A 12,498-nucleotide genomic window follows, 5' to 3' on the forward strand; every position below is an offset into this window, starting at 1 on the left:
GCTAGTTACAGTAACTAAATGTTTGGTTGATAGATAGCTACAGTAGCTGGCTCACTTGATTAATAACTAGCTACAGTAGCTGGCTAGCTTGATCGGTAGCTAGCAACAGCAGCTGACCAGTGAGATTGATAGCTAGCTACAGTAGCTAGATTGATAGCTCGCTACAGTAGCTAGATTGATAGCTGGCTACAGTAGCTAAATTGATAGCTAGCTACAGTAGCTAAGTTGATAGCTAGCTACAGTAGCTGGATTGATAGCCAAGAACAATAGCTAAAACTACAGCTAGCTGCAGTAGCTAGATTGAAAGCTAGCTACAGTGCCTAGATTGACAGCTAGCCACTGTAGCGAGCCTGTTTGATTGGTCGCTTGTTAAAGTAAATAGCCCTCTTGATTGATAGCTAGCTACAGCAGTTGGTTCGCTTGATTAATAACTAGCAACAGTACCCGGGTAGCTTGATTGGCTAGCTATAATGATAGCTAGCCAATAGAATTATAGCTAGCTAGCCAGAATGATAGCTAACTACAGTAGTTATCTATCCATACATCTTAATCTAATCTATGGTAATCTTGTTTTCTGCTCATTTTGTCCGGAAACAAAATCTACATAATTCCACTGCCAGGTATGGTTCAAATAAAAGGGTTCGAAAACAAACCTAAGAGTATAACCTCGGATGTTCATGGAGCAAAATGAGCATGTGACAGCAGCCAACAAGTGTGAGACATCTAAGATTCATTAAGATCTCCCACATTTTCCTGCATTATTCACCATCCGCCTACACGGGGATTAGTTCTGCTCTTTTATGTAGGTCATGCTATTGGTATTAGATAATAAGATGACATTTCCTGCTCTGAGGAAGACCTGACTCCATAATGAAAGCTGTTGTGTTCTTCACATCCTGTTCCTTTCTTCCGAGTGATGGGGCTTTGAGTCGGATGGAGAGAGGAAAATCTGAATGGTTTCAATCACCACTGAGACATGAGGCCACGCAGACTGTACGAGTCGCCGGTATTGATGATGTCATCGTGACCCTCTGTTGGAGGACTGACTGTCGTTAATTAGACTCTGGAACTGCTGTTCCCTCTGTGTTGCCATGGCAACCGCGTGTGGTGTCTACTTCCCCTCAATCGAAGCAACCGCATCCAACAAGCTATGGGCTCCGTGTGCTCCACACGCAAATACAGTACAGTTCATACATTACTTGTCGGAGATGTAATCACGGGCTTTAGGTTGAAAAAGAAAACAGAACAAAAACAGGGTTTATGTGTGTTTTATTTCTTTGCAGATTTTTTCCATTTTTGGAATGGTTCAGTGGATTACGATTCGATTCAATATTGCGCAGCTGAATTTGATGACAAAGAACTCATTGTGTCATCCACTCCGGATGATACAATGAGTTCTTTGACCTCATTTTGTATGAAAATAAACTGAATTGAACAAACTGGCATTTTCCACAATAAAAGTCAAATAAGACAATTCGATGCACAATACATTTTTGGTTTCGATTTGATGGGCTTGCAGTTTTTAAATCGAAACAGATTTCCCAATTCAAAGCACTTTTGTTACATCACTAATATTTTTTTTATGTCTGTTTCATTCAGAAAAAAGGCGGAACATGCATTAGTGACTCATCGGTCATTCAAATTTTGGCTTTTATCACAAGGCAAAAAAAAATGAACACGTGATGGCACATTCTCTGAAACACTCATTAGCTGCAGGTGGTTGCCAGCCAGTCGCAGGGCACACTAAGACAAACAACCATTCAGGATCACATCTAAGGAAAATTTAGAGAAAATTTGAATTGTTTGGATAAAAACATTTACTGTAAAAAAGTAGCACACTGCTTTCTTGTCTAAAAACAATATTTTAAACAAATCTCTCTCTCTCCATACATTTTGGTCTGAGAGATGAATTTGATGGTTAAAACGGCACATTTGAGTCAGCCTGATTTGTTAAAAAAGTGATCAGTATAAACGGAAACTGATCCAAGCGGTCAGCATCAAAGTCTATCACGCCAGCCTATATGGAGCATGTATATATGGAGTCTGTAATTATAGTGCTTTGCAGAACTATGAGGACATTCACTTAATCACCAACAAAAAATGAGTTCGGCTGGAAAAGGGCACTGGTCAGTGTGGAGTCTAATTATCATACCTTCCCCCTGGCAGCGCTTTTCCGTGTGCAAAAACAGCGGATCACACAAATCCTCCTATTGCTGAACCCTTGCACTGTCAAGCTGAGATCTTTTGTCAGTGTGTCCCTACACATTTCATTTTCATGACTTGGCTGAAGATGGACAATAACAATAATTATCATAATTGCATTTTGTGCATATTGTGGGGTAATCACCATGTTTGTCTGCTTTATAGTGAAGCATCTGCTATACAATTTGTCTTGAAAATTATGCATTTTCTGCATGGATCAGGACATATAGCGCAGTTTATAAACCTTCTGTTCTTTTCTTCTTATGGAGGCCAAGAGCAGCGTGTGTTATAAAAGGAAAAAAAAAGCAATATAACTCCAGGAGGAAGTAGTTCATATGCCGTACTGCATGAATGAAAACAAACACAACCCCCACCTCCCCACGACCGCGTCAACAGCTTCGCCGGGCAACCATGAAAGTGCTGCTAATCCGAATCAGTACAGCTCTGCTCACCTTGTACTAAGGCAATGAAAATATCAACGCTTCAAAATGTAATTACAACTTATCATGAGGAAGTTGACATCAAACTGTTCATTCCAAAAGGTCAATCTTATATTTTAAATATTAAATACAATTCATTTTATGTCACTCGGGCTTCAATTTTAAACATAAAAAGAAATATCTACCATATTTTCCAGATTTTAAGGTGCACTGGTACTGTATATAAGCTGCAGCAGCAAAATATGAGCAAAAAATATTTTTGTCACGGATAAGCCGCACTGGAATATAAGCCGCAGGTAATAACATTATCTTTACGCAAAAAGATGGTATATGAAGTTTATATTTTTTTTTTTTTGTTATTTAATTTTTTGGTAATTGTCTGCCAACAGCAACATCCTCTCTTTAACAGACTGAACATGCATGCATGTTTAGTTCCAACATATTTATAGAAAATGGATGGATGCATGGATATCTCTTAGTTAAAAAGCAGTTCAAAATCAATACTTAAATAACACATTCTACATAACACATTCTACATAATTCATATACAATCATAAATACATAAACTCACATATACTGTGTACTGTATATAAAATTGTGTATAAAATTTACCCCAAATTCTCCAAAAAAAATCCAAAAAACTCTTATTAAATATATATATATATATATATATATATATATATATATATATATATATATATATATATATATATATATATATATATATATATATATATATATATTGTTTTAACTCTTTTTGAGCACAGCTATTGATTCATATCCTTTCAATTCTATTTGATAGTTGTTCCATAAACTGATACCTCAAACACACATTTACATGCTGGTGGCTAGCAACAAAAACAAACAAAAAATAAACAATAAACACAGATAAGCCGCAGGGCTCAAACTTGAGAAAAAAAGTCGCGTCTTATAGTCCGAAAAATACGGTACCCCAAACTAAACACTTCCCAGGCACAGCATGAATTCATACAGTAGGTGGCGGCCTCATTTAGATGTGAAAAGCAGATGGCTATATTTTCAAATATTCTTTCATCAGATGTATCTGGAAATTTCCGCTGAAGTATATGCTGTTGACAATTCTCAACGAATCATCACATTATTCCAAGCCTATTATTGTGTGCTGCTGGTCAGGAAAAGACACACAGTGTGTGAGCAAATATGTAGGTCACGATTCTAGGGCACGAGTGGAAAGGGCAACGCTGCTTCATCTTTGTAGCAACATCTCAAGCTCCGATTTTGGTTTCATGTACTTACTACACCAAGATGATGACGTCCTTCAAATAAGACGTCGAGCCGCCGTGCTAATAAACATGACATAGCTTTTTGAGACAAATTTACTGGCTTGTAATTGTGAAACCACAAGCAGCCACTCTCTCACTCCATACAGCGGCTCTCCGGTGAACTCAAACAGCCTTTTGTAAGCAGGCCATGGAAAAAATGACTTTATGTCTTCATTCCTGTCTCTTGCATTTTCCTTGTTATGAAACACCGTCTTCCATATTTCTAAGGCGCACAAGTCCCTTTTATTAAAACCATCTCACCAAGACAGGAAAGGAAAAATCAGTCTTCTTCTTAAGCTACCTGGCAGACAAAAAGGGCTCTGTACTGATCCGCATTCGCGTTTCATTTGCAGTACACAAAAGCTTGACAACTGCAACTTCCTTCCAAACAAAAGAAATGTCTTGCATGTTTATGTAATTAACTTTCCACAGCTGCAGACGTCATTTATTCTCAAGTGAGGGGCCTGCTCTCTAAGACAAATGAGTGTGCATATAATCGGAATATGCCTGACCGAGAAAGTAGGTTAATAACGTCTACATTTTTAATGAAAAAAAGTCGGAATCATTAGCGTTCTGGGAAGAAAGACAGTCATCGTACGTCGAGTATTTTGCACAAAGTGCGCAGATGTATTCCGGTAAGGGTACTGTGTAATGATATATTTATATATAGATTCATAGAAACTCTTATTGAAATATTAATAACAAAGATTATAACAATAATTCCTTTGTATTTTGTGAGCTATCACAAGGAGCGCCATGGTAAATTAGCCAAAGTCACGTCGTTGTTTGAAAATTATTATTGATTGATTACAACTGCTCATTTATCTGCCAACGCAGTTAAGTAACAGACAGAAAAATTAAATGACGGCAGAAGGTGAAATATACATGTATTCGTTTGAGGCGTAATAAAAGTCGATTTTAATTAAATAGTTGTGTGCATAGAATCAAATTGAATCCTGCCAATTCTAAATGTTCTGTTCAGAGCTGGTAGAAAAAATGTTAAGGCAGTCTTTCTCAATTTTATTTTGCCAAGACACCCAAGGAAAGAAAAAACTTTTCAAAAAAGCAATCTAAATCAACTTTCAACAACTGTTAATTATTTTGTACAGTGTTTATACAGGTTACAGCTTGGTCTAAATCTGAAAAAAATTACCAAGTGCATACAAAAAAAACCCATGAAAATTCTTATTTTATTGCAATTACACTTCACATGACAATAAACTCTATTTGAGAAGCAGTGGATTAAGGCAAGTAAGTCAAATAAGACGACTGAAAATACTCATTTATAGTAATTAGGCTTTGACGTCATAATAGCTAACTCGCAGCTCCACTCAAGTTTAGTCATGGAATATTTTTGAAGTCTCTTCAAAAATCATCAAAAACGTCTACTCATAATTTCTGAAACCAAGGAAAATGTGCATTACAGATTCCGTGGCGTTTTAGAGGAAAGACACCAGGCACATAGTTGGAAAAGTACAGCACAGTCTCTGACTGACAACTGTCTGACGTGAACCAGAAAAAATGCAACGAATAGGCCTCCATAGGCAGGGTTATGAATCATACAGACAGCAAAAATCATGTGTGATTCATGAAATAAAAACTGTTGCTGTCATAACTAATCCATAAGACAGTGAAAAATTGGCATGGGCACCTACACCCACAAGGCATGTTCAAATGGCAAATAGATTAAGCCAGTGAGTCACACACTTTTTACACCAACTATCTAAAACAAAAAAAAATTCCCATCATGTTCCCATCAAGTTCATCAAAAATGAGATTCTATTATGACGTGTTCACATGTGTGTGTGTGTGTGTGTATATATATATATATATATATATATATATATATATATATATATATATATATATATATATATATATATATATATATATATATATATATATATAAAAGAAATTTTAATACTCAGGATTTTGGCTATTCTCAAGCCTGGTCCCAGTCTCCCGCCAAAAGCCAGCATCCACTGTATTGCATTTAAAAGTTGAATAAATTCTGCCTGAACAAATGGTTAAGACTGACTTGACACAGCAAATTTGCATTAGAGATGAAATGAAAGTGTTTTGAACTTAAAGTTAACGCCAACTACTACATACCAGACAGTAATTCTTTCGCATACCACTAGAGGGAGCCTATATACCAGGGAGGTGTTTGAATAATATTTAAAAATTCTCTGTATTCATCTATTTCATTTCATAAAAGCGAAATAATCATTTAACCACATACAAAGTAAATAAATTCCGACGGATTAAAATAAGACATTTGACATTTTGTGATGTAACTGGGGTTCAAGATACAATAAAAGACGAAAAACATGCAAAGACAATAGATGGAGACTAGAACATAAAGAAGCAGATATCATAAGATTTAACTGCAAAGTTAACTATACCTGAAATAAATATGTATTTTTCACATTTTAAAAGTCATTGGGATGCCCGTGATAGGAAATGCCACAATTTGAGGGAGGACGATTCACACGTTTTGCGACTGAATCACTCCTCCGTTATCGTTATTGGTAAGAATGGAAACACTAACTAAATCTTAAAGGTGATTTAAGGAAGGAAGTGACGGTCATTTCAGTGTCTGGCTTATTTGTGGTCTCCTGCAGTGTTTTGAGTTTAACTCCACAACGACGAGCCATGCTGTCATGGCACATGCAGCCAACACCCTAAGCAAAAGATATGAGTCATAAATAGGTCACACACAGTCAAGTGGCCAATGCGGATTGTAAAACCATGTCTTTGGCCTTTGGAATACACAGTTTAGCGCCCCACCCATTTTGACCTGCAGTTATGAATGAAAGGTAAAAGTGGTGTGAATCAGCCATCGCACTGACATGTTGTCTTGAAAGAAACAAACCATGAATTAATCAACCCAACCCAAAAAGAACCTCGAACTAACAGACTTAAAATCTAGCTGCTTATTCCAAAGAAAATCTACTTAATTCACGCTGCAAATAAAAGAGCATATTAGGAAAAAAAAAAAAAAAGATGAAATCTCCTTTTTTATGCCTCAGCGAATGAGGGCCTGGAGCTACTGAGGACAATGACTGTGTGCTTTGGAGCAAGAAATCGGCGACAGCAGCAAGGACGATGACGTCTGTAGTGGAAGTTATATAACCAGAGCTGAACATTTGGTCTGTCATAGTTACAAGGTCATCGAGGATGACACGAATACCAGTCATAGTCAGGAGAGTCATGTGCAACATAGTTCCACTTGCCAGAATAAAGATAACTTGAGACAATAAGGGGCAACGGTCTGGTAAGATGTGCAGCGATATAAACGCGCGTCTGAGAACGATGGCAAAAGTGACACTGGTCTAATGTCCACACATAGAATCCACAATTATCAGCTGCTCCAAAACCAGCCCACAGAGCTCGGGTTACTAAACGCTCCATCGTGCGCGCAGGATATGTACTTTGACAGTATCTTGCTTAAAAAGACACTACTGTGCTGTTAGCCAGTTCCCTAAATTTAGACTCCTTAGAAGCACTTCATTCATGAAATACAAATTGTCCCCAAACAAGGACAAGGCAGGTATAACCCGCGAGGCTCTTTAATGTAACTGAACAGTTCAGATTAGTTGCTTTCCAAGCAGCAATTTCACATTTGAAAATAATCGAGAGACATGTACAAAAAAACTCAGCATTGATAAAACTGATGCACGGGCATTACCGTAATTCCCCAAATATAAGACGCGCACTTTGGCAACAATGTAAAAACTGCAGCAAAACAGAATTAATCTCATTTTTGTAAACTCTTCATATTTTCTTGTGTTTATATCCACAAGTTAAATATTTGCTGCACATTAAGTGAAGCGTGTTTCAGATTTCCCACATTGTGAGCGGTCAGCGAACGCCTCGCCACTGTAATGTTGAATGCACTCAAAGCTGCTGTTTTTCCTCATCCTCGCGACGCAATTTGAGTTCATTTTAACATAAATACTTGAGGCTGAGAAGCAGTTTTGAGTTTTAGCGAGTTCATGATTGTGTGTATATGCAATTAATATATAAGTCAAATGAATTACCTTTCCGTGTTCTCTCACCGGTGCGCTTTTATTTGAATTAGCTCGTGACATCAAAACATTTACATGATCCTCTCGGTTTTAGTAATATTCCTGTGTGTGAACAAGGATGAACTCGGACGTTGGTTCAGCCTGCTCGCTTCTTTTATTGAAAATAATGCCGTAAAAGCTCAGCTAACACAAGCTGCTGTTAGCTGCAACACGCACTTGATGCCGACAACCAAATGACGACTCCCTCCTCTAGCTCGTCCCGTAACAGAAATTATTTTAAACATAATACGTCCGATATGAAAAAATGAAGAGCTGTGCGTCAGAACTCGGCATAGGTGGCTGACAGATCAGACTTTTTTAATGTTGTCAAATAATTTAAAAATATGAAAAATCCAACTTTTAAGTTACCATAACTTTTGGTCTTCATTTTTGGGAGAAAAAAAAGGGCCGTTAGCAACCTAAGCTGTCAATAGCCACGCTATGAATTTGCAGCTTTCCTGGATGCCACAATTCTAAGAGCATCTTAGTGTCGTTATTTAGAATTCCCAAGCAAGCAAAACACACCACGGACAAGGCCACGAAAAAGCACACAACCCATCTGAGTAGCCTCAAAATCCTGTTAGCTCTTAAGCTAACTGGTGATTAGCGACTCTCTCGTGTGCCCCCTCCCCTATATATATATATATATATATATATATATATATATATATATATATATATATATATATATATATATATATATATATATATATATATATATATATATATATATATATATATATATATATATATATATATATACTGTACATATAAATGGGTATGAGCCAATAGAATGAAAACAAATTCAATTTGCTTTTTGTCAGTTTTTTGTGTTAGTTGTACACAGAAAATGTACAGAAAAAAAACACGTATTTCATGCTTGAAAACAGTGAATTTGGTAAACAATATCATGAAAAATGAACCGTCTTTGACACGGATTCTCAGTGGGGTTCCATGACCGTAACCTTTTCTCGCTCCCTATAAAATGTGTGTTTTCACCACTATTCAAATACAGGTATATATTCTTGATAGAAAGGGGGTTCTTAAACAAATTTATCAACACACTTTGTACTTTTATATTATTGGGTCACAACTTGTATGACAAGCAAAATGCTGCATAGTTTTCAAAGCCTCTACTCTTGTCCAAAGCATTTCTCATGACCCTTTTCCGGATCTGTTAACAATGGTTTTCCCCCAGCAAGAACACAACAAAGACTGCTGTTTATGTAGTTCAATAACCTTGGAAAGGTGCTACTGTATATCCAGTTTCAGTGTGGTGTCAAACCAATAGGGTAACTAGAGACTTGACATAAGTCTCTGGGCTTAGGCCAGCAGTTGATGTTAACTGTTTAAGATATTGCTCCAGAATATTGAATTACTTACAATATTTCATCCGACACAATTGCTGCTTTGTATCTGATCATTTAAAACATAAAGCTGTATATAAATATATATATAAAATATAAATATAAGCTATATATAAATACATGGAGGTACGTCAATCCGTATTCGTATAATCCGTATTAAAATCCGTGCAAAGTCTTCATCTTTTATTAGTGCGCGTCATCTACTCGTCCTTTATTTTAAAACACTTCCATTACAATTTGAAACTTTGGACTGCTGGGAAATACAAGTGGAGACCATAATGAGATTGTTTTTGTAGAAATCAAAACGAATCTGAAAACACATCACATACTGTTCCCCCTTGTATCTATCTTGTATCTAAATTGAAAACTTGACTTCGTACAGTAACTCAATACACTTTTTAAAAATTATTTTAATCTTCATCCAAATCTTGCTGACACACTGATTCATAGGAGTGATATTTGTCATTTATTTAGGTAGCTTAATTTTGTAGTGATATAAGAATATTGCCATGCAAGTAAAGGAATATTCTTTTTACATGCTGCTTATATGATTTAATAATTTTCCAGATGCACTTTTATGATACAGTACATTCATGTGCATGTATCACATGTTTTTAAGGGCTTTTAACCATGTCATTCACACTGCAGAAAAGAGAGGAAATATGACAATAGACAATCGTCATATTGTATTACAGTGAAATCCATTTGGAATCCCCTTATCAAGGCATTATATTGCTGAGTAGCAGAAATATTGTTTGTAAGCATGACATTACATTGAATTAAAGGGTAACTAACATCTGATACAGTCAGTGATGTGCTTTTATTCTTCGTGAATATGAGTGTGAAAGTTTGTCTGAATAAATGCGTCCTGTTTTCCTGCTTTCGATATTTCTCAATACAAATACAGCAGCAAATATCTTAAAATGTAAATGAAATGACAAGGATGGAGTCATCTGTTCTGTATATGATGAATGTGAACAATTACATAGACTAGCAACCAATTAAAACAAATGTCTAACTTGAGCCAAAAAAAAATGGATGGATGGATGGATATTACATGTGTAATATACATGTAACATTATGTTAGCATAGTTAGCGTTTGTTGACTTTAATTGTGGACGGTAATTTGTTAGCATTGGCAAATGTTGTTGATATCTGAATTTTCATCAGTATGGAAGATAATATATATTGAATAGTTATATCCACTCTCTCAACTCATGGTCAATATTAGGAGGTTTAAAAAAAAAAAAAGAAGTATCAACATTATCAACACTTCTACCGATGAATGCACAACAGTCCCACAATCTAACCAAGTACCGTATTTTGCGCACTATAAGGCGCACCGGATTATAAGGCGCACCCTCAATTAATGACATATTCTCAGACTTTTTTCCATATATAAGACGCACCGGATTATAAGGCGCACCCTCAATTAATGACATATTTTCAAACTTTTTCAATCACAATATAGTAATACTCAATGACAATAATAACTCAAATAATAACTCTTACTCTCAACATCATAATAACGCAATGTCAATATGACCAACACACAAAAGAAACAGGTAAAGCTTACTTTATCTGTTCATTTCCCATCTACGAATCCCAATCTCAATATTGATCCATATATAAGGCGCACCTGATTATAAGGCGCACCACTAGCTTTTGAAAGATATTAAAAGCTTTTAGGTGCGCCTTATAGTGCGGAAAATACAGTACATTTACAAAGATGGGCCATGTCACAGAAATATTACTCCAATGCTAGAAATATGATTCTGCTTCTGTTCTACAACTGTTCCCCGGCATTATGCTTAAGTCCTGCACCACTATCGGTGCTTTTTGGAAATAAAAAAATAGTGTTACTCTTGTGCATGTGGTTATGTCATTAGCGATGTTAAAGGTGAGCACATCTCCCGGGAGTTTGCCTCCCGTGCCATTAGCGAGGCATATCGGAGTCGATTCCATGTGTTTTCGAGGCCAAGCAACATTCAACATCCATCTTAATGTGGAGCGCCCAGGCTCGGTTTCCTTAAAGGGACAGCGGGCCCCAACGAGCCCTTTTGCTGCTGCGCAGACCTCGGCCATTTGTGCATGCCCAGTCACACTAAGCAGCTCTAGCAATATTCAGACTAGCCTTCAGTTTAAGCTTGCAGGACATGGCCCAGTAACCTACTTTCCCCCCACAACATGCTCTGTAACATCAGAGAGGAGGCTCGCTGCCATCAGTTAACTAACCCTCACCACGGCATTCTTTTTTTCAGCCAAGAGATTTGGAAACTTGGACACGGGGTGGATGAAAACTCAGCATAGTTAAATGAGATTTTTGCTTCCTGAGGAGCGCAAAAAGTAGGACTATTAATAAAAGAGTGTGTGGTTCCTGTTGGGAAAAAACACACACCCAGTCTCAGTTTGAATTCTGGTACCTCGCATTGTTATGACATCTTAATGTGAATTTTACTTGGTTGGCCACTTTCCCTATCCCATTAATCACATCACACAATAAATCTTATTTAGGACCTTGTAAGACTACATAAGCATGCTAAATTGCAGTTCTGATTTATGAAATAGGACCACAAACAAACTGACCCAAATTGACCCAGGAAATCTCACTGCGCACACCGTAAACAAAAATGTCTATAAATGCTGCGTGTCGGGATACCCTCATTAATTATTTTTTTTATTCTTTTTTTGAATATGGCTGAACAGTTTAGGAAAATAATTAATTGATGTTTTTTTCCCCTTCCCTCAGTTTTCCACTTGTTTTGTGATTTTTCTGTGGATTTTTTTCAAGGTCTGCCTGTCACATATTTTGTCACAAAAAAAACCATTAAACTTTACCAGCTTTATAATAATACACAAATGTTCTGGTTCAATATGTTGGGCTTACACTAAAATAAAAGTGAATGTCTTACAAGATAATATACAAGACGGTTTATCTATTTTAATAAGCGTTGCTAAATTACCAAGCACTTTGATTTGCAGCTTTTTAAACATTAGCCAAGTTACAATATAAATATGTGGCTTCAGCCCGTCAACTTTTCATGTACAAGTCGACTGCACCCTAATACACACACACACACACACACACACACACATACATACATATATATATATATAT

The 12,498-nt window shown here is 36.5% G+C and overlaps 2 protein-coding genes across 7 annotated transcripts in view; one reads left to right on the plus strand and one right to left on the minus strand.

Moving 5' to 3' along the window:
- The window catches only part of LOC148408806 (RPA-related protein RADX-like), a 50,732-nt gene that overhangs the window by 37,389 nt on the left and 845 nt on the right, over positions 1-12,498 (plus strand). Inside the window, exon 16 of one of the 2 annotated variants that reach the window (XM_088440030.1) lies at positions 915-1,350. The exons of the other annotated variant lie outside the window; for it this stretch is intronic. Within the exon in view, the coding sequence (XP_088296156.1) occupies positions 915-917 (3 nt within the window). The 3' untranslated portion in view covers positions 918-1,350. Of the gene's footprint in view, positions 1-914; positions 1,351-12,498 lie in introns of those variants that run through there. 2 annotated transcript variants of the gene reach the window in all.
- npas2 (neuronal PAS domain protein 2) overlaps positions 1-12,498 on the minus strand; it is a 44,782-nt gene that overhangs the window by 30,662 nt on the left and 1,622 nt on the right. The window lies entirely within an intron of this gene.

The sequence above is a fragment of the Hippichthys cyanospilos genome, chromosome 18 (genome assembly GCF_059441005.1).
Source record: "Hippichthys cyanospilos isolate Australia breed blue-spotted pipefish chromosome 18, RoL_Hcya_1.0, whole genome shotgun sequence".
Lineage (NCBI taxonomy): Eukaryota > Metazoa > Chordata > Actinopteri > Syngnathiformes > Syngnathidae > Hippichthys > Hippichthys cyanospilos.